The sequence below is a fragment of the Apteryx rowi genome, unplaced genomic scaffold (genome assembly GCF_003343035.1).
Source record: "Apteryx rowi isolate R43461 unplaced genomic scaffold, aptRow1 scaffold_221, whole genome shotgun sequence".
Classification (NCBI taxonomy): domain Eukaryota; kingdom Metazoa; phylum Chordata; class Aves; order Apterygiformes; family Apterygidae; genus Apteryx; species Apteryx rowi.
In genome coordinates this window covers 1,286,701-1,299,473 of record NW_020448542.1, presented here as the reverse complement: position 1 = coordinate 1,299,473, position 12,773 = coordinate 1,286,701, and the positions used below count along the sequence as shown (strand labels likewise).

Genomic DNA, 12,773 nt, shown 5'->3' with positions numbered 1-12,773 from the left:
GTCAGTGTAGCGGAGGCTCAGCCCTTGGTATAAATAGATTGTTGGTAAGTGGGAGGGAGAAGTGTGGTCTGCACTTGGACATGTTTCAGCTGCCTCAGGAAAGGGAAAAAATAAAAACCAGAGGCTTGAAAAATTGTAGAAGGAGGAATGGGAGGATTTGGATCGAGTTTGGTTGTGTGCAGCAAGATGAAAGCCTTGAGCAAAGACAGCTCCCAATTTAAATGAGTTTTTTTTCAGTGAGAAGTCAGGGTTGTTTCTCAGACAGTCTTACACACTACAGCAAGCAGACCTTCAGTGGAAAACAATAGACATATTTTGACCATTTTCACATTGTATACATGAATTTTCACCACACTGGTGTTTGCTATAGTTCCCATTTCTTGCTGCTCTGTGTCAGTCAGGAGGTGGCCTCTGAATGGGGAATGTGAAAAGCTTCATGACCACAGCGTAGTTTCTGCAAAGCACGTAAGTGCTAAATTGTTCTCTGCAGGATGTCTGACTCCAGGAAACCAGGAGAAAGACTTATTACTAATCTTGTTTTCTTTCTAACACTCTCATGGTTGCCCCTACGCTGTCCTGCCTGTAGTGGCCAAAACAGATGCTGCACCTGTCTTTGKGCTGGAAATGCAGTGGAGGATTCAGAGCCAAGAGGGAAGGAATAAAGGTCCTTTTTTGAGATGCTGCACCACTGACTCACTCACTTTGGGTCAGTTACTTACAGGTAGTTCAACAGTGAGAGAAAAGCAGCAAATGAAGTATTTTCTGCTCCTGTGGAAAAAGCATGGTGACATTTTTCTCCACAGAATTTTTTAAGTTTGTCTTAAGCAGGACTTCTTGACAATTTCTCGACAACCTGGGGCTAGACTCTGTTACAGCAATTTACTTGGGATCTGCATAGCAGATACATTTTAAAAGGTCATATAATGGTGGAATATCTTTCTGGGGCCAGACAGAATTGTCCCCCCAGGCTACCAGTTGGAGAGCTCTGGCTGGGTTAAAAAAAAGTGAAACATAATGCAAATGCTGTGTTTTTACATGTTGAGTTTTGGGAAATGTTTAAGCAGAAAAGGAAAGAATTTTATTACTTTCAAAATTAACAAAATATCCTTCTTTTCCTTTAGGAAAAAAGTAATTTTCCCCTAGAAAAAAATCTCAACTTTCTGGACAAAAAATGATAATCAGCTCCAGCTTCAGTGGACTTAGCAAAACAAATGAAAGGCCTGATTATCTGTGATACCCCAATGTTTTTGCATTATTCTAAATTTGAAGGTCAGCTGGATGGGAGGTTTTGAAGAGCAATGTGATATACTTGTGATAATTAGCTGCCTCTATTTCTGCTATTTCTATGCCTCTGGAGATGGTGCACATGGCAGTGCAGTCAATGTGTTTGTCTAAGRCTAACAGTCACACCAGGTGCACAGCTCTAAGGGAAACTGAGTAAAAAGTCAGAGAAAACTGGGCTGTTCTGATCTAATGCCCAAGACCCAAACTGACTGGACTTGGATATGAGAAGCTAATACAAGGTGACTAAGATTCACTCTCTCTTGATCTCTGTAATTCCTATTTTTGCTTGCTTGAGGGCTTGAGGTCTACACATCCAAAGGGCATCTTCCTGCTTTCTGGCTGGAATATCCCACCATTAGTTTTGGAGGTTACTTCATCAAACAAGTTGTGTTCTAGGTTCTCTTCTCAGAGTAAGCCTCACAGTTAAGATACATTTATGCTTAGATCCCTCAATCCCTACTCAGCTATCAGCCACAACCTCACAGTGCTTTGGAAGCAGCAATAAGGTCAGCTCCACGACACTGCTCTACAAACTAAGTATGTGTTATTATCCTCCTTAAGCCTTGTAGCCGGAGAGCTTTTGAAATAAGAGGAGAAAAAGTAAATCTCTGTCCAGAAGATACTCTCTTTTACTGGACTTGGCTCTCACCTCACTTCTTCCCCATTTACCCTAGGTCTTCTTCCTTGTGAAGATGAGGAGAGAGAGGCTCAGTACGCCCCTAAATATTATTTGTGATAGGAATGGCAATCTCATTGCCAAAGCTCCATTTCTAACCGGCTGATATCCTTGGAGCATTAGCTTTCAATGTTACATAAAGTTGTGCTGGTCTACTCATTTTGTTCTGCGCTTTAATACGGTTAAGGCTCTAAAAAGGCAGGTGGACTCTGGAGAGAATGGGTCTAACACATAGCTTCTCTTTTGAACCTCCCAGCTGCTTCCTCACACTAAACTTTTTGTCATTTATTCCTCTAGTGCTTGAGGCTGCAGGAACCCAATGACTGCTAATGAAGGGGGACATGGTGTCACCTCATATTAGGGGACTGGGCTCCTTCAATCAAAGAGCAAAATAGCCTGTTCAGACACTGTGTGGCTGGGCAGGAAAAACTGTGCACAGAGAAGTGGCACAAAACTCCTGGAAGCACTCTCTGTCATGCACCAAAGCTAGCAAGGAATGAACCGAGAGCTGTGGGAGGTGGGCTGTCCAGGAGGGGAAGGGGGAAGGCAGCATGGGAGGGAAGCATAGTGTGGGGACTGAGAGTGGCTTTAAAACCAAATGAAACTCCAACAAGTCTTAAGTCTGGAAGTTCGCCTAAGAGGTAGAGTCCAGATCAGCTGCAAGTAACTGGAAAAAGAAAAGCAATAGTTTGTCCCATTGCACTTTTCATGGGAAGTGTGCAAAGAATGTGGGATGGTGGAGAACCAGAAATTGCACATCCCACTGTTGGGCACAAGGAGGGGGGTGATCCCTTGTTCCCCAGGTGGGATGGGACCAAACATGGCAGGGTGCCCAACCCACAGCACTGCCCAAGGGACGCTTTACAGCAACACCCTCGCAAACAGTGGGGTCCCACTGAAACATCACRCACTCATCGCCATGTGGCTGTTGGCCAGCTGAGCCCTGAGTCAGCACTCTCTTTATGGGTGCGGCTTGGGGTGCCCTACCCAGAGGACTGCAGGCAGCTGAGGCTGTGCCCTGCTCAGACTCCAAGCGGGTGGAGWTGAGCCAGAGCCGTGAGCACAGTGCTGCTTTCAAGTGGGTAAACCCAGCCTCTCAGCATGGTGTATTAGCTGAGGGTTAGCTTGGGTTACTTGCATCTGCTGGGGCACTGGCTCAGATCCGGCAGGCTCAGAGCATGGCTGCCTGCAATCCACCAAGTAGCCATCCTCACAGAAGACCAGGTTTTCAGGTGGTGTCATTCAGCCCTTGTTCCTTTGCAACTAATGCATTACACCTGCTGGAGAGCTGCCCTCAGTTTCTGTCTTACCTTCAGCCCCACAACTTGTTTTTCCCTTCCATTAGATATAGAATTTCCCCTTCTGCCACATGCTCCCACTACTGACCCCATCAGCATTTCACCTGCCCTACCCCCTGGCCCCATCCATTTTGCTCCAGATATTTCAGTCTCTTCTGCACCCCCCACCTCCCCTTCCAAGGGGTGGTATTTTCTGCCCCACCACCAGCATCCACAGCACCCAGCTGCTGGTGAGATGCCAATCCTTCACCTCTAAGCAGCGCACACAATTCTGAGCATGAGACAATTAGGAGAGAAAGAGGGAAGGGGGAAAGTATCGACAGGAGTAAATCGAGAGAAATCATAAAGCTTAAGCAAAGAGAAAGCAGTTTGAAAGGTAAAGTATTCAGAGAAAGCCCTTTCCTGGATGAATCTAATTGTTTTGTTATCTTTACCCACCAAAGCATTTACTTTGGTTTGTCGCCCGATCCACAAACACTTTCGAGGAGATGACATTACCGAAAGGCAGGAACATCTGCATCAGCTCAGCATCCCCAAACTCCTGGGGCAGATGGTAGATAAACAGGTTACAGCCCTCTGGTCCTGTGAAGAGAGGAGGAAGACTCATGAATGGAGAAGAATTGGATATAAGAAAGCACATAGTGGCGATTTACTTTGGTGTCCCCTCTCTGGCTGGTGAGGGGTCTTCTCTAGGAATCAGTCTGTACAGCTCGCCTTACAGAGTCTTGGTAAAATGGTTCCCTGTATTCCTCTGCACATCTGCCAAAGTCTGGCTTTCCTCAGCTGGGAAACAGTAGCTGGGGGATGTTTTCAGAGTCTTTTTTTGGCTAATCTCTGCACTGTTACTTTTCAGTCCTCTTTAGAAAACTTCATGACTAACAACGCAGCATTTATCATAATGACCCTCCCTTATTTGGCTACATTGGTCACCAAAACCAGAGGAACGGAGAAAGCAGAAGACCAGGAACTCAGAAGGTCACCCAGAGGCTATGCTGTTGTGGTTAACCTTGTCAGGACARATGTCAGGAAAAAAAATCTAGTTATAGAAGAATGCAGCAGTACACATGGCCATGGAAAGATGGAACGGAGGAATAAAAACAAAAGGAATGAAAGATGCTGTTCACAGTTCTTCTTTGCTCCTCATAATCTCATTTAATCTGTAAAGTTTGGGGTGACCCCCCACTAATCCTTGCCTCTCAGTGTCTGCATGCAGAAGTTTCATTATCCTTCTTGTGTCTGTGTGAAGACTGCAATAACAAGTAGAAAGGGATACACAAACCCATCAGCTTATTTTATTTTGTAGAATTTTACATTCAGTCCCCAACCCAACTCAGCTCAGAGACTCCCCCAAAGCTGGAGGGTTTGGCCATGTCCTCCCATTCTAGAGGGTTCTGCAAGAGAGAGGACAGATGGGTTTAAATCCAAAATATGAGACTTCAGGACAGGAATTCTCTTTTTTCCTTAGTGCTGTAACAAATACTATTACAGCCTTCAGAGGGTACTTGGAAAAATATCCAGAGGAGAGGCTTTAGTTGGAAAATGCAGTTTTGTTAAAGTTGAGACTCTCAGAAAATGTTCTGTTGAAATTGCATTTTTGAGCGGAAAAGTGAAAAACCTGCATCTGCTTGAAGTGCAGGAATAAAATTTTTCAAAATGATTTTTTTTTTAATATTAAAGTGTAAAGTGTACTGTACATGTAGCAAAAGTCTAAGAGGAACATTTGTTTCCATGTGGTTTTGTTGAAAAAAATAAGTGTTTCTAACATTTGCATTGTTCACTGGCAGAAAACTGCATAGTTTGAGGAGGCAGAGACTGTTTTTTGGTCTGGGATTATTTCCAAGGGGATTTCCAGTTTCTGGCCAGCTTTGCACTGACCTTGACAGGTAACTCTAGCTCTGGTTTGCTCTGGAGGGGCTGAGGTGAATTAGTGCATGTTCCCTGCTGCAAGGTAAGAGGACAGAGGGAAATGGGGTTTTCTCCTTCCCCCCAGCCCATACACCTGTGACTCGACTGAGCCAGCCTTCTCCCACTCATGACTGGGGCATGGTGCGGGGAAAGAAAGACTTTTTTTTTTTTTTAATACTCTCACTTTCTTCATCAGGGCATAATTACAGTGTCATAACAGAGCAAATTACAACTTTGCCTTTCCTGTTAGGGAGAGGAGTTCGCCTAGATGCTCCCACCTTTTATTAGCCATTACTCATCCCCCCGGCTGGCAGGAGAAGTACGGCGAAGTCAGGATTCTGACAGATGCCCATTTAAAGCTCATTAAAATTCCTGGGCCTCAGCGTGATTGAAGTCACAGGCTCTCCACATTTCCTTTTGGATTAATGGAAAATGAAGCCCTAATGAATATTTGCTAAGCACAATTTTCCCCACTAATTTGCTAAAAGGACTGTCACGAAGGAACAGCTGATCCTTTGTATCTCACGCATTTCCTAGAGGTCATGAGGATGGTGACAGGGTTTCTTCCAAATGGGGGGATAGTGGTATGGTGGGATAATTAACTAATTAGGCACCCAGTCATCTGCTTAGCTAAATTACTTTTGAACCTCAGTTGCCCACATTCAGGCTCCCCTGTTTCATGCCAAGCTCTTCCATCTCTCCCCCCAGTGCCGTCTGTCTCTTCCTTAGTCTCCCCAATCAACAACTATCCCTTTCCCAGTCCTTGCTGCAGTTCAGTTCCACCCAATGTGGCATTATTGGCAAGATAAACCAGATATGTAACAGTCTGAAAGTRTTAAACAAACACTGACCCCCTTAGGTGTCTGTTAGAGTAGAAGAAAATTCTGCCCAGGAGAAGATCATGGTCCAGAATAGCAGGCAAAAATTCATTTGTTCATCTGAACATACCCCAGAGCACTTCTGCTGTGGGATTTGAGATCCACATTTCAATAGAATGGGTAAAATTTGGCCTTGCTGCAATTAGTGGCAAAATTCCCACTGACATCACCAGAGCCAGCAGTTTGCTCTGCAAAACTGGCAAATTCTTTCAAAAATGCCAGCTGCATTTCCTGGGGTCTTGGATGTGTTGTGCATGAGTAGGGATTCTGCCTGCATGTGCTGAGAAACACCTACTAAGGCATAAGGCAGATCAGGAGGCATGTAACTTCATCTACACCAAGTTTTGAGGTTGGCTCAAGGAGAGAACAACCCTTAGCTAACCTTGAAATCAGCATTGCCTCACACTGCTGAGAGACCAAGAGGAAGAGACCAGGGAGGATGTAAAAGGGCAGAGACCTTCCTAAAAGCTCAGTTCTACTCCAAAATATGAATGTGAAACCCACGCTGTGGTTTCCTGCACTGACTCAGATATTCAAGGCCAAACTCATTTTGTTGCTAACTAAAGAGGATTTTTGCTAATTTCCAGTGTTGCAATCTTCACCTGCTACTGAAAAACAACCTGGGCTAGGTTGATTTGTTTTCCTACCCTCACATATAAAAATACTGCCATTAGGATTAAACAAGCAATTTCTTGTTAAATCCATCCAGTTGTCTTTTACAGTTAGACTTCTCAGTAAAGAATTCACAAAATTAGCTTTCTCTGTCTCTACTCTTCTACCTTGTCTTTTTTGCTTAAGTCAAGTAAATCTGGGCACTGCATGGAAAACTACACATGTATGTATGTGGCCACCCCTTTGTGCATATGTATAGATTTTTGAGAAACTGAACTCATGAAATGTTCAGCTCAGAATGCTGTGAAAAGCAAGTTAGTTCTCAGTGCACCTCTGCAACGAGTTTTAAATCAGGATCATTGAAAGGAGAGGGATATCACAGTTGGAAAGGCAAAATCTCACTGAAGACTTCAACTGTGAAGAGAAAGGTCTTGTTTTGGACTGGGTTAATGGATTATGGGAGACCATTACACTTGGCAGGTCAGGGCTGAATATAGTGCCAGAATTCTTTACCAAACACATTAACACTGATTTCCAAAAGTCAGCTAAAGATTTAGCCCTGACAACACTTTATGAGAAGAGAATCAAGGTTCATTTTTACCCTGGCACCTACCCTGACTTTTGGATTTATTGCCTAAAATAATATATATTTCTGTTCATTAATACACTATAAACAGAGATACCATGATTCGAACAAAAGGGAAAGAAGAGTTGTAAGAAACATGTTTTATGAATGGTTTGCGTATTACACACAAATCTTGCTGGATAATGGAAAAACCTGCTAATGAGAGCCCTGGAGCACATGGTAGAGAGCTCCATAGGAGATCCATGTTGATTTGGCCTGGTTGGACCTGAATTTACTCCTGCTAAACCATTGCTATGCCAGTACTCCTCAGCCTCCAGCTCATTGCTGGGGTGGTATAGCATGGGCACAGCACCAGATCCAGCCTGCCTCTGTGTGTCCACTGTCAACGTGAGTAAACTCCAAATACCTGAGCTGGGATCAGCTGTCTATTATTGCCTCCACAACACTATGGATCAGTGTCATAAGGAGAAGTTACGGCCAGAGAGTCCTTCCAACAATAATTAAAAATGGACTCTCTCATAAGGGTGTTCAAAGTTTGCAGGCAGCCCTTGGGCCGGCTGCACAGTAAGTGGGATGTATGCCTCACTTCTGCAGCAAATACTGAGAGGCTGTAACTTCTTTGCCCTTTCTTCTGCTTCTGCTTGCTATTAAGTCTCCGGCATGCCTGTGTGTAGGGCAGATACGAGTCACAAGCCTGCACCACTTCAGTTTAATGTCTAAGTGTATTTCTGAGTTTCAGAAGCCACATCAGAATGAGTAATACCATACAAATTCAGAATTACCCCCAAATTTTGCCTGGTTGACATGGTCTGAAACAAAACTCCATCTTCAGCTTTGATCATTTTGGATCTGTTCCACCCTATGCAATCCGTCAGCTGCTGACAGCCTCAGCACTCATGTGGAAGTAATGACTAATCTCTACAGGAATGTTGCAGCAGCTGAGTAGCTCTGCGCTTGTTATCCAACCAGGATGCAGGACCTGAGAGTTAGCATTGTTATTAACAATGCGATCATCAGTGTTATTGTTGTGATAGGGCTGGTTCATTAATGAATCAATGTTTGTGCAGATCCTTGCAAACATCTTTTCAGCACTGAGTGTTATTATTATTAGAGTTCCCTCTTGTCATGTTTTCCTGTAAAAGGTTAGAGAGTCTTAAAGGTCTCAACCCTGTGCTGAGATGGAGCATTATGCCTCAGAGATTCTCCCCTCCAGCAAGCAGCAGGGAAAGCCACAGCAGTCAAACGCTACAGGTGAGTGGAGAACATTTGGAAGGGCAACCTACACTGGACCAGTGGTCCATCTTATACATCTGGTCCCCAACCATGCTCAATACCAGCTGCTTGCAGGAAGGAGTGAGGTGATATAAGATAACTTGTCCACTGGGTGACATTTGCCCTCAACCCATAGAGACAGAGCATGTCTTATGAACACAGGGGTCTTTGGGCAGCAGATATTCAAAGCGTGCACAACAGTCATCCGTTGCTTCTGATTGCTCCTGGCCCAACACTATGCTAAGCAATGGTCTGCTCGCCATTTTGTCCTGTGCTTAATCTAGCCCCAGTAAGTAATAAAAAGCAAAGTCCTTCAGCATGGGGGAAACATCTCTGTAATGATATGTTAGGTCTGTGCATCTGTTCTCACAGCAGGGACGTGTACTAGAGCTAATCAGAAGCTGGAAGTTGTGTTCCCCAGGAAATTCTGACATCGGAAAAAAATTAATTCCAAATTAGATCGAAATGCCAACACTCTAATTTTCTCACAAAATGAGATTTCTCCCCCAAAGTAGTTCTAGGCCATCAGAATGTTTTAGTTTGATAGCGTAATCTTGATTCATTTCATTCTGACTGTTACACCATATTAAAATATTAAATATCATTATATATATATAATAACACGTATAACAGAATATATCTGAATTAGTGATCTAATAGAGGATAAAAGTTGAAATGCAATTATTTAAAATGAGGGTCTCCACACTAAGCTGAGACACCTAACTTAAACGTATTGCTTAGGCAAGCAGTCTCCTCTTCTAATCAAAAGAGAGCAACAGACTCCCTAGACGACAGTTGGGAATACCTAAGTGGATTGCCCTCTGAGGATCCCACTTCTCTCCACTGACAGCAAGAGGAACATAAGGGACTAGACTCTTCATTCAGACAAGCCTTTGGGTGCACAACACTAAATAGCATGGATACCTCCCAAAACATTTGCATGCAATAGTAGGAGATTTGCCTTTCCTTACTTTTCATGTCTACAGGACAGTCATCCCCTCCTGTGGACTAGTTAACCCAGGCTCCTCCCATAGTCAGTGTAGAGAAATAGGCAGTTCTACATCATTCATCTTGTCCCAGCATAGACATTGTGCTCTCATTTCTCTCCAGATTATCAAGGGTTAGGCTGAAAGGACTAGATCAGCTGGTAATCTAAATAGCAGGTGTTTGAAATTGCATTACTGGCTTCTAATGAAGGGTCACCAGTGCTTTGTTTCCTATTAAATTCTTTATTGCAATGCAGCTGGATTTTTGATCTGCATTATTGTTGACTGTCCCTAACACAGACCCCCGCTGGACGTTACTGCCTATGTTGCTACTCAGCCTTTCCATGGCCTGTGCACATCAGTATGCTCGCCTCCCTGGGGGCTGCAAAGAASAGATCAGCAGCGATTCTCCATGAGGATGTTCCCGCAGATTATTGTTAGTGCTGCTGATGCTGTGACACGTACAGAAACTGGAAAGAGACTCAGTAGAACAAGGATTCAAAGCAATGGGGCATTCGATGGCCTCTCTCTAGGCGTATGAGGAAGGGAAGCAGTGAGCTGGGGATGGCATGCTGGGGCTAGAAAGGAGAACAGCCCATTTACTCACCTTCTCTCTGTTGCTGTGGGATCATGGGAGGCGGCTGTGGGAACGCTTGGCTAATCTGGCCATAAGCAGCAGGATAAGCAGCTATAGGGGAAAGAAAGGGAGAGAAGAAAGAAGGACAGATTTCAGCACTGGGAAACAAGGAGCTTTCACACCAAACAATCACACTAAGCTGGAGGTGGGCTGTCCACCTGGATTTTGGCTCTGTAAAGGGAGAGATCTCATATAGCCTGAGATGTGGCAGCAACATCACAGTGGTGCTCTAGGTGGTGCCACTTTGCTGTGAGCACCCACCATCCCTTCAGCTTAGTCAGCAGCAAGACCTGAGTCTACCAACTGGTGTAAATGGGGGACTCCACTGAGATCTCCCCCAGCAGAGACACATACCCATCCCAGATGGTACCACAAACACATTCATTCACTAGCCCAGCATGTTGATGCCGGTGCTTATATCCACTGAGTGGACACATGCACTGTTTCTGTATGTGATCTCTCTTGCACTCTGATTATTTCATATGCTCATAAAAATGGTTCACACATGTATTTCCTCTCTCTCTTACTCTAACCTTCATATGCACACACACTACATGTGCAGATTCACCTATATACTCTCAGGTATATATTGTCTTTCACTTATATAGGTACTTTCTCTCTTACACAAACAGTGGAAACAGTGTGCAGCAATTAAACAATTTTCCCCACCTCAGCTCCCCCACCAAGCAGACAAGGGGAGCCACAGATGGTAGATGATGTGCCTTGCTGCTAAAAATACAGAGTACGGGTCACCTGTGAGCCCAGAGAGAGGGGGATAGGGGGCATGTGTGTGCAGAGGGGTTAATTAACAGCTCAAAGGGTTGAGCTGCTTCCCATCTATCAAGCCTCACAAGCAATAAATGACAATAACTAAAACACCAGCAAATGAAGCCCTACATGGAGAATTAAATTAAGTTTCCAGATACAGCACTGACATGAGATAATAGCCATTCCTCAGTGGGAGCCCATGATTGCTCCAGTTACCACGGGAAATAATGACTTTGGGGTGGCAGCTTCCTCACAACATTTGCCATGGACACCTCGCGAGGGGAGGCTGAACACGGCAGGGTCATGGTCTGCACCAGGTCACATTGGCTGGTGTCAGTCCATCAACTGCAAAGGAGCTGCTCGGCATACAGGGTGACATGAGAACGAGCGGAGGCTGACMCTTTAGAAGTCATGTAGAAAGCTGCTGGGGAATGGAGAGTATATCTACGTAGTCCCTTAGCCAGCCTCAGACTAATGAGCTGGGGTACTAGCAGTGATGTAGTAGGGATAGCCCTGGAGCTGGTGGCTTCTCGGGAAGGTTGGACAGCTTCCTCTGGGCTCCTTGCTTTGACAACTGGAGCTCCAGCCTTGCCAGAGCTAGTGAACACTAACATATCTCACACATGGCCAAACTGCAAAGTGGAGGCACCCTAAAATGTGGTTTGTACAGGCATACCCTGTCAGGCACAGTAGGAGAGGCTCTGCAGGGTCTGGCTACCCACCTCCCCGCTCACTGGAAGACTCAGTAGACCTGCTAGAGCAAGTGCCCCACCAAATCAGTGGGGTTACTGGGCTGATTTTCTATTTGTTCGCTGTCCTAGGCAGACCTGACCCTGTCCTATCAATGAAGCTGCACCGAGGTACAGGTTAGTGGGATCCTTTCCCTAGAGTTTCCTGAGAGAAGGTTACCCCCTTGGGGAGAGAAGAACTTGGGCGTTTATGTTTGTTTTCATGATGAGTGCCAATTTAATCAGGGACCATGGTGTCCTGGCTTGCCCCTTCCCCCAGCCCCCTCAGGTGTGTTCTTATATTAAAGGCTTTAGAGAAGTGAAAGGTTTATTGGGAGAAAGTGTTAATACTAACGACCTGCGTACTGCTGCACTCCAGCGTAGGCTTGCTGCAAGGGGTCTGCTGCAGTGGGGCTCTGTGCTGTGGAGACAGAAGAGAGAGAGGAATTAAGGGATTAAAAATATGATAGACACACTCACTTCCTCTTCCCTCAGTGGTGTGTGGTGTGGGACAGCCGAACCCAGAGACTGAAGGTCACAGAACAGGAGCAGCTCACTTGCCCTACAGACACGACTGCACAGAGCCCCCCATGCCTGCCAGAGGGGCTCTGTCCCCCCAGCTGTGACCTTGTGGCACTTCAGAGCAAAGGCACACAAATGCTAGCAAATATCCTACAGGGATGCTGAATGGGACAGAGCTGCAGGGTCCCTGAAGGGCAGGGGTGAACCACAAGAGGCTTTTCCTCATGACAGCATCCTTACTTCCCTTGTAGTCAGGACTGCTTGCCTAGGCACGCATGGGTTGTCCTACTGTGCACCTAGGTGGGAGGTGAGCCTCGGTATTTTGGAGTAAAGCCACTGCCAGCATTGAGTGTTCTAGTGAAAAACTGTACTCTCAATAGCACCAGGAAACAGCCCACTCCTCCCAGAAATCCTCAGGTCTGGAAGGGGAGAAGCACTTTGGCAAGAGAGAAATATCTTGGAAAAGAAACCTCTTCCTTTCTTTCCCTACACTCTGCATGCTACCTAAGCATGAGGGTAAAAACTTAACTTTTGTAGTTTGTTGAGATAAGACTTGAGGACTTGCTCTTCTTTTTCCCCCTTCCCCCCCCCCATTTTTTTTTTCACCTACAGCATCTGGGA

General features: G+C 45.2%; 1 protein-coding gene across 47 annotated transcripts in view; it reads right to left on the bottom strand.

Moving 5' to 3' along the window:
- The window catches only part of LOC112965689 (CUGBP Elav-like family member 4), a 694,998-nt gene that overhangs the window by 17,960 nt on the left and 664,265 nt on the right, over positions 1 to 12,773 (bottom strand). For 8 of the 47 annotated variants that reach the window (XM_026064921.1, XM_026064925.1, XM_026064922.1 and 5 more), the window contains 3 exons: positions 11,986 to 12,051; positions 11,654 to 11,656; positions 10,105 to 10,185 (listed from right to left, as the gene is read on the bottom strand). In XM_026064921.1, the coding sequence (XP_025920706.1) occupies positions 10,105 to 10,185; positions 11,654 to 11,656; positions 11,986 to 12,051 (150 nt within the window). Of the gene's footprint in view, positions 1 to 3,696; positions 3,841 to 10,104; positions 10,186 to 10,999; positions 11,005 to 11,653; positions 11,657 to 11,985; positions 12,052 to 12,773 lie in introns of all 47 variants that reach the window. The other 39 variants (XM_026064900.1, XM_026064906.1, XM_026064903.1 and 36 more) reach the window with 10 other exon arrangements.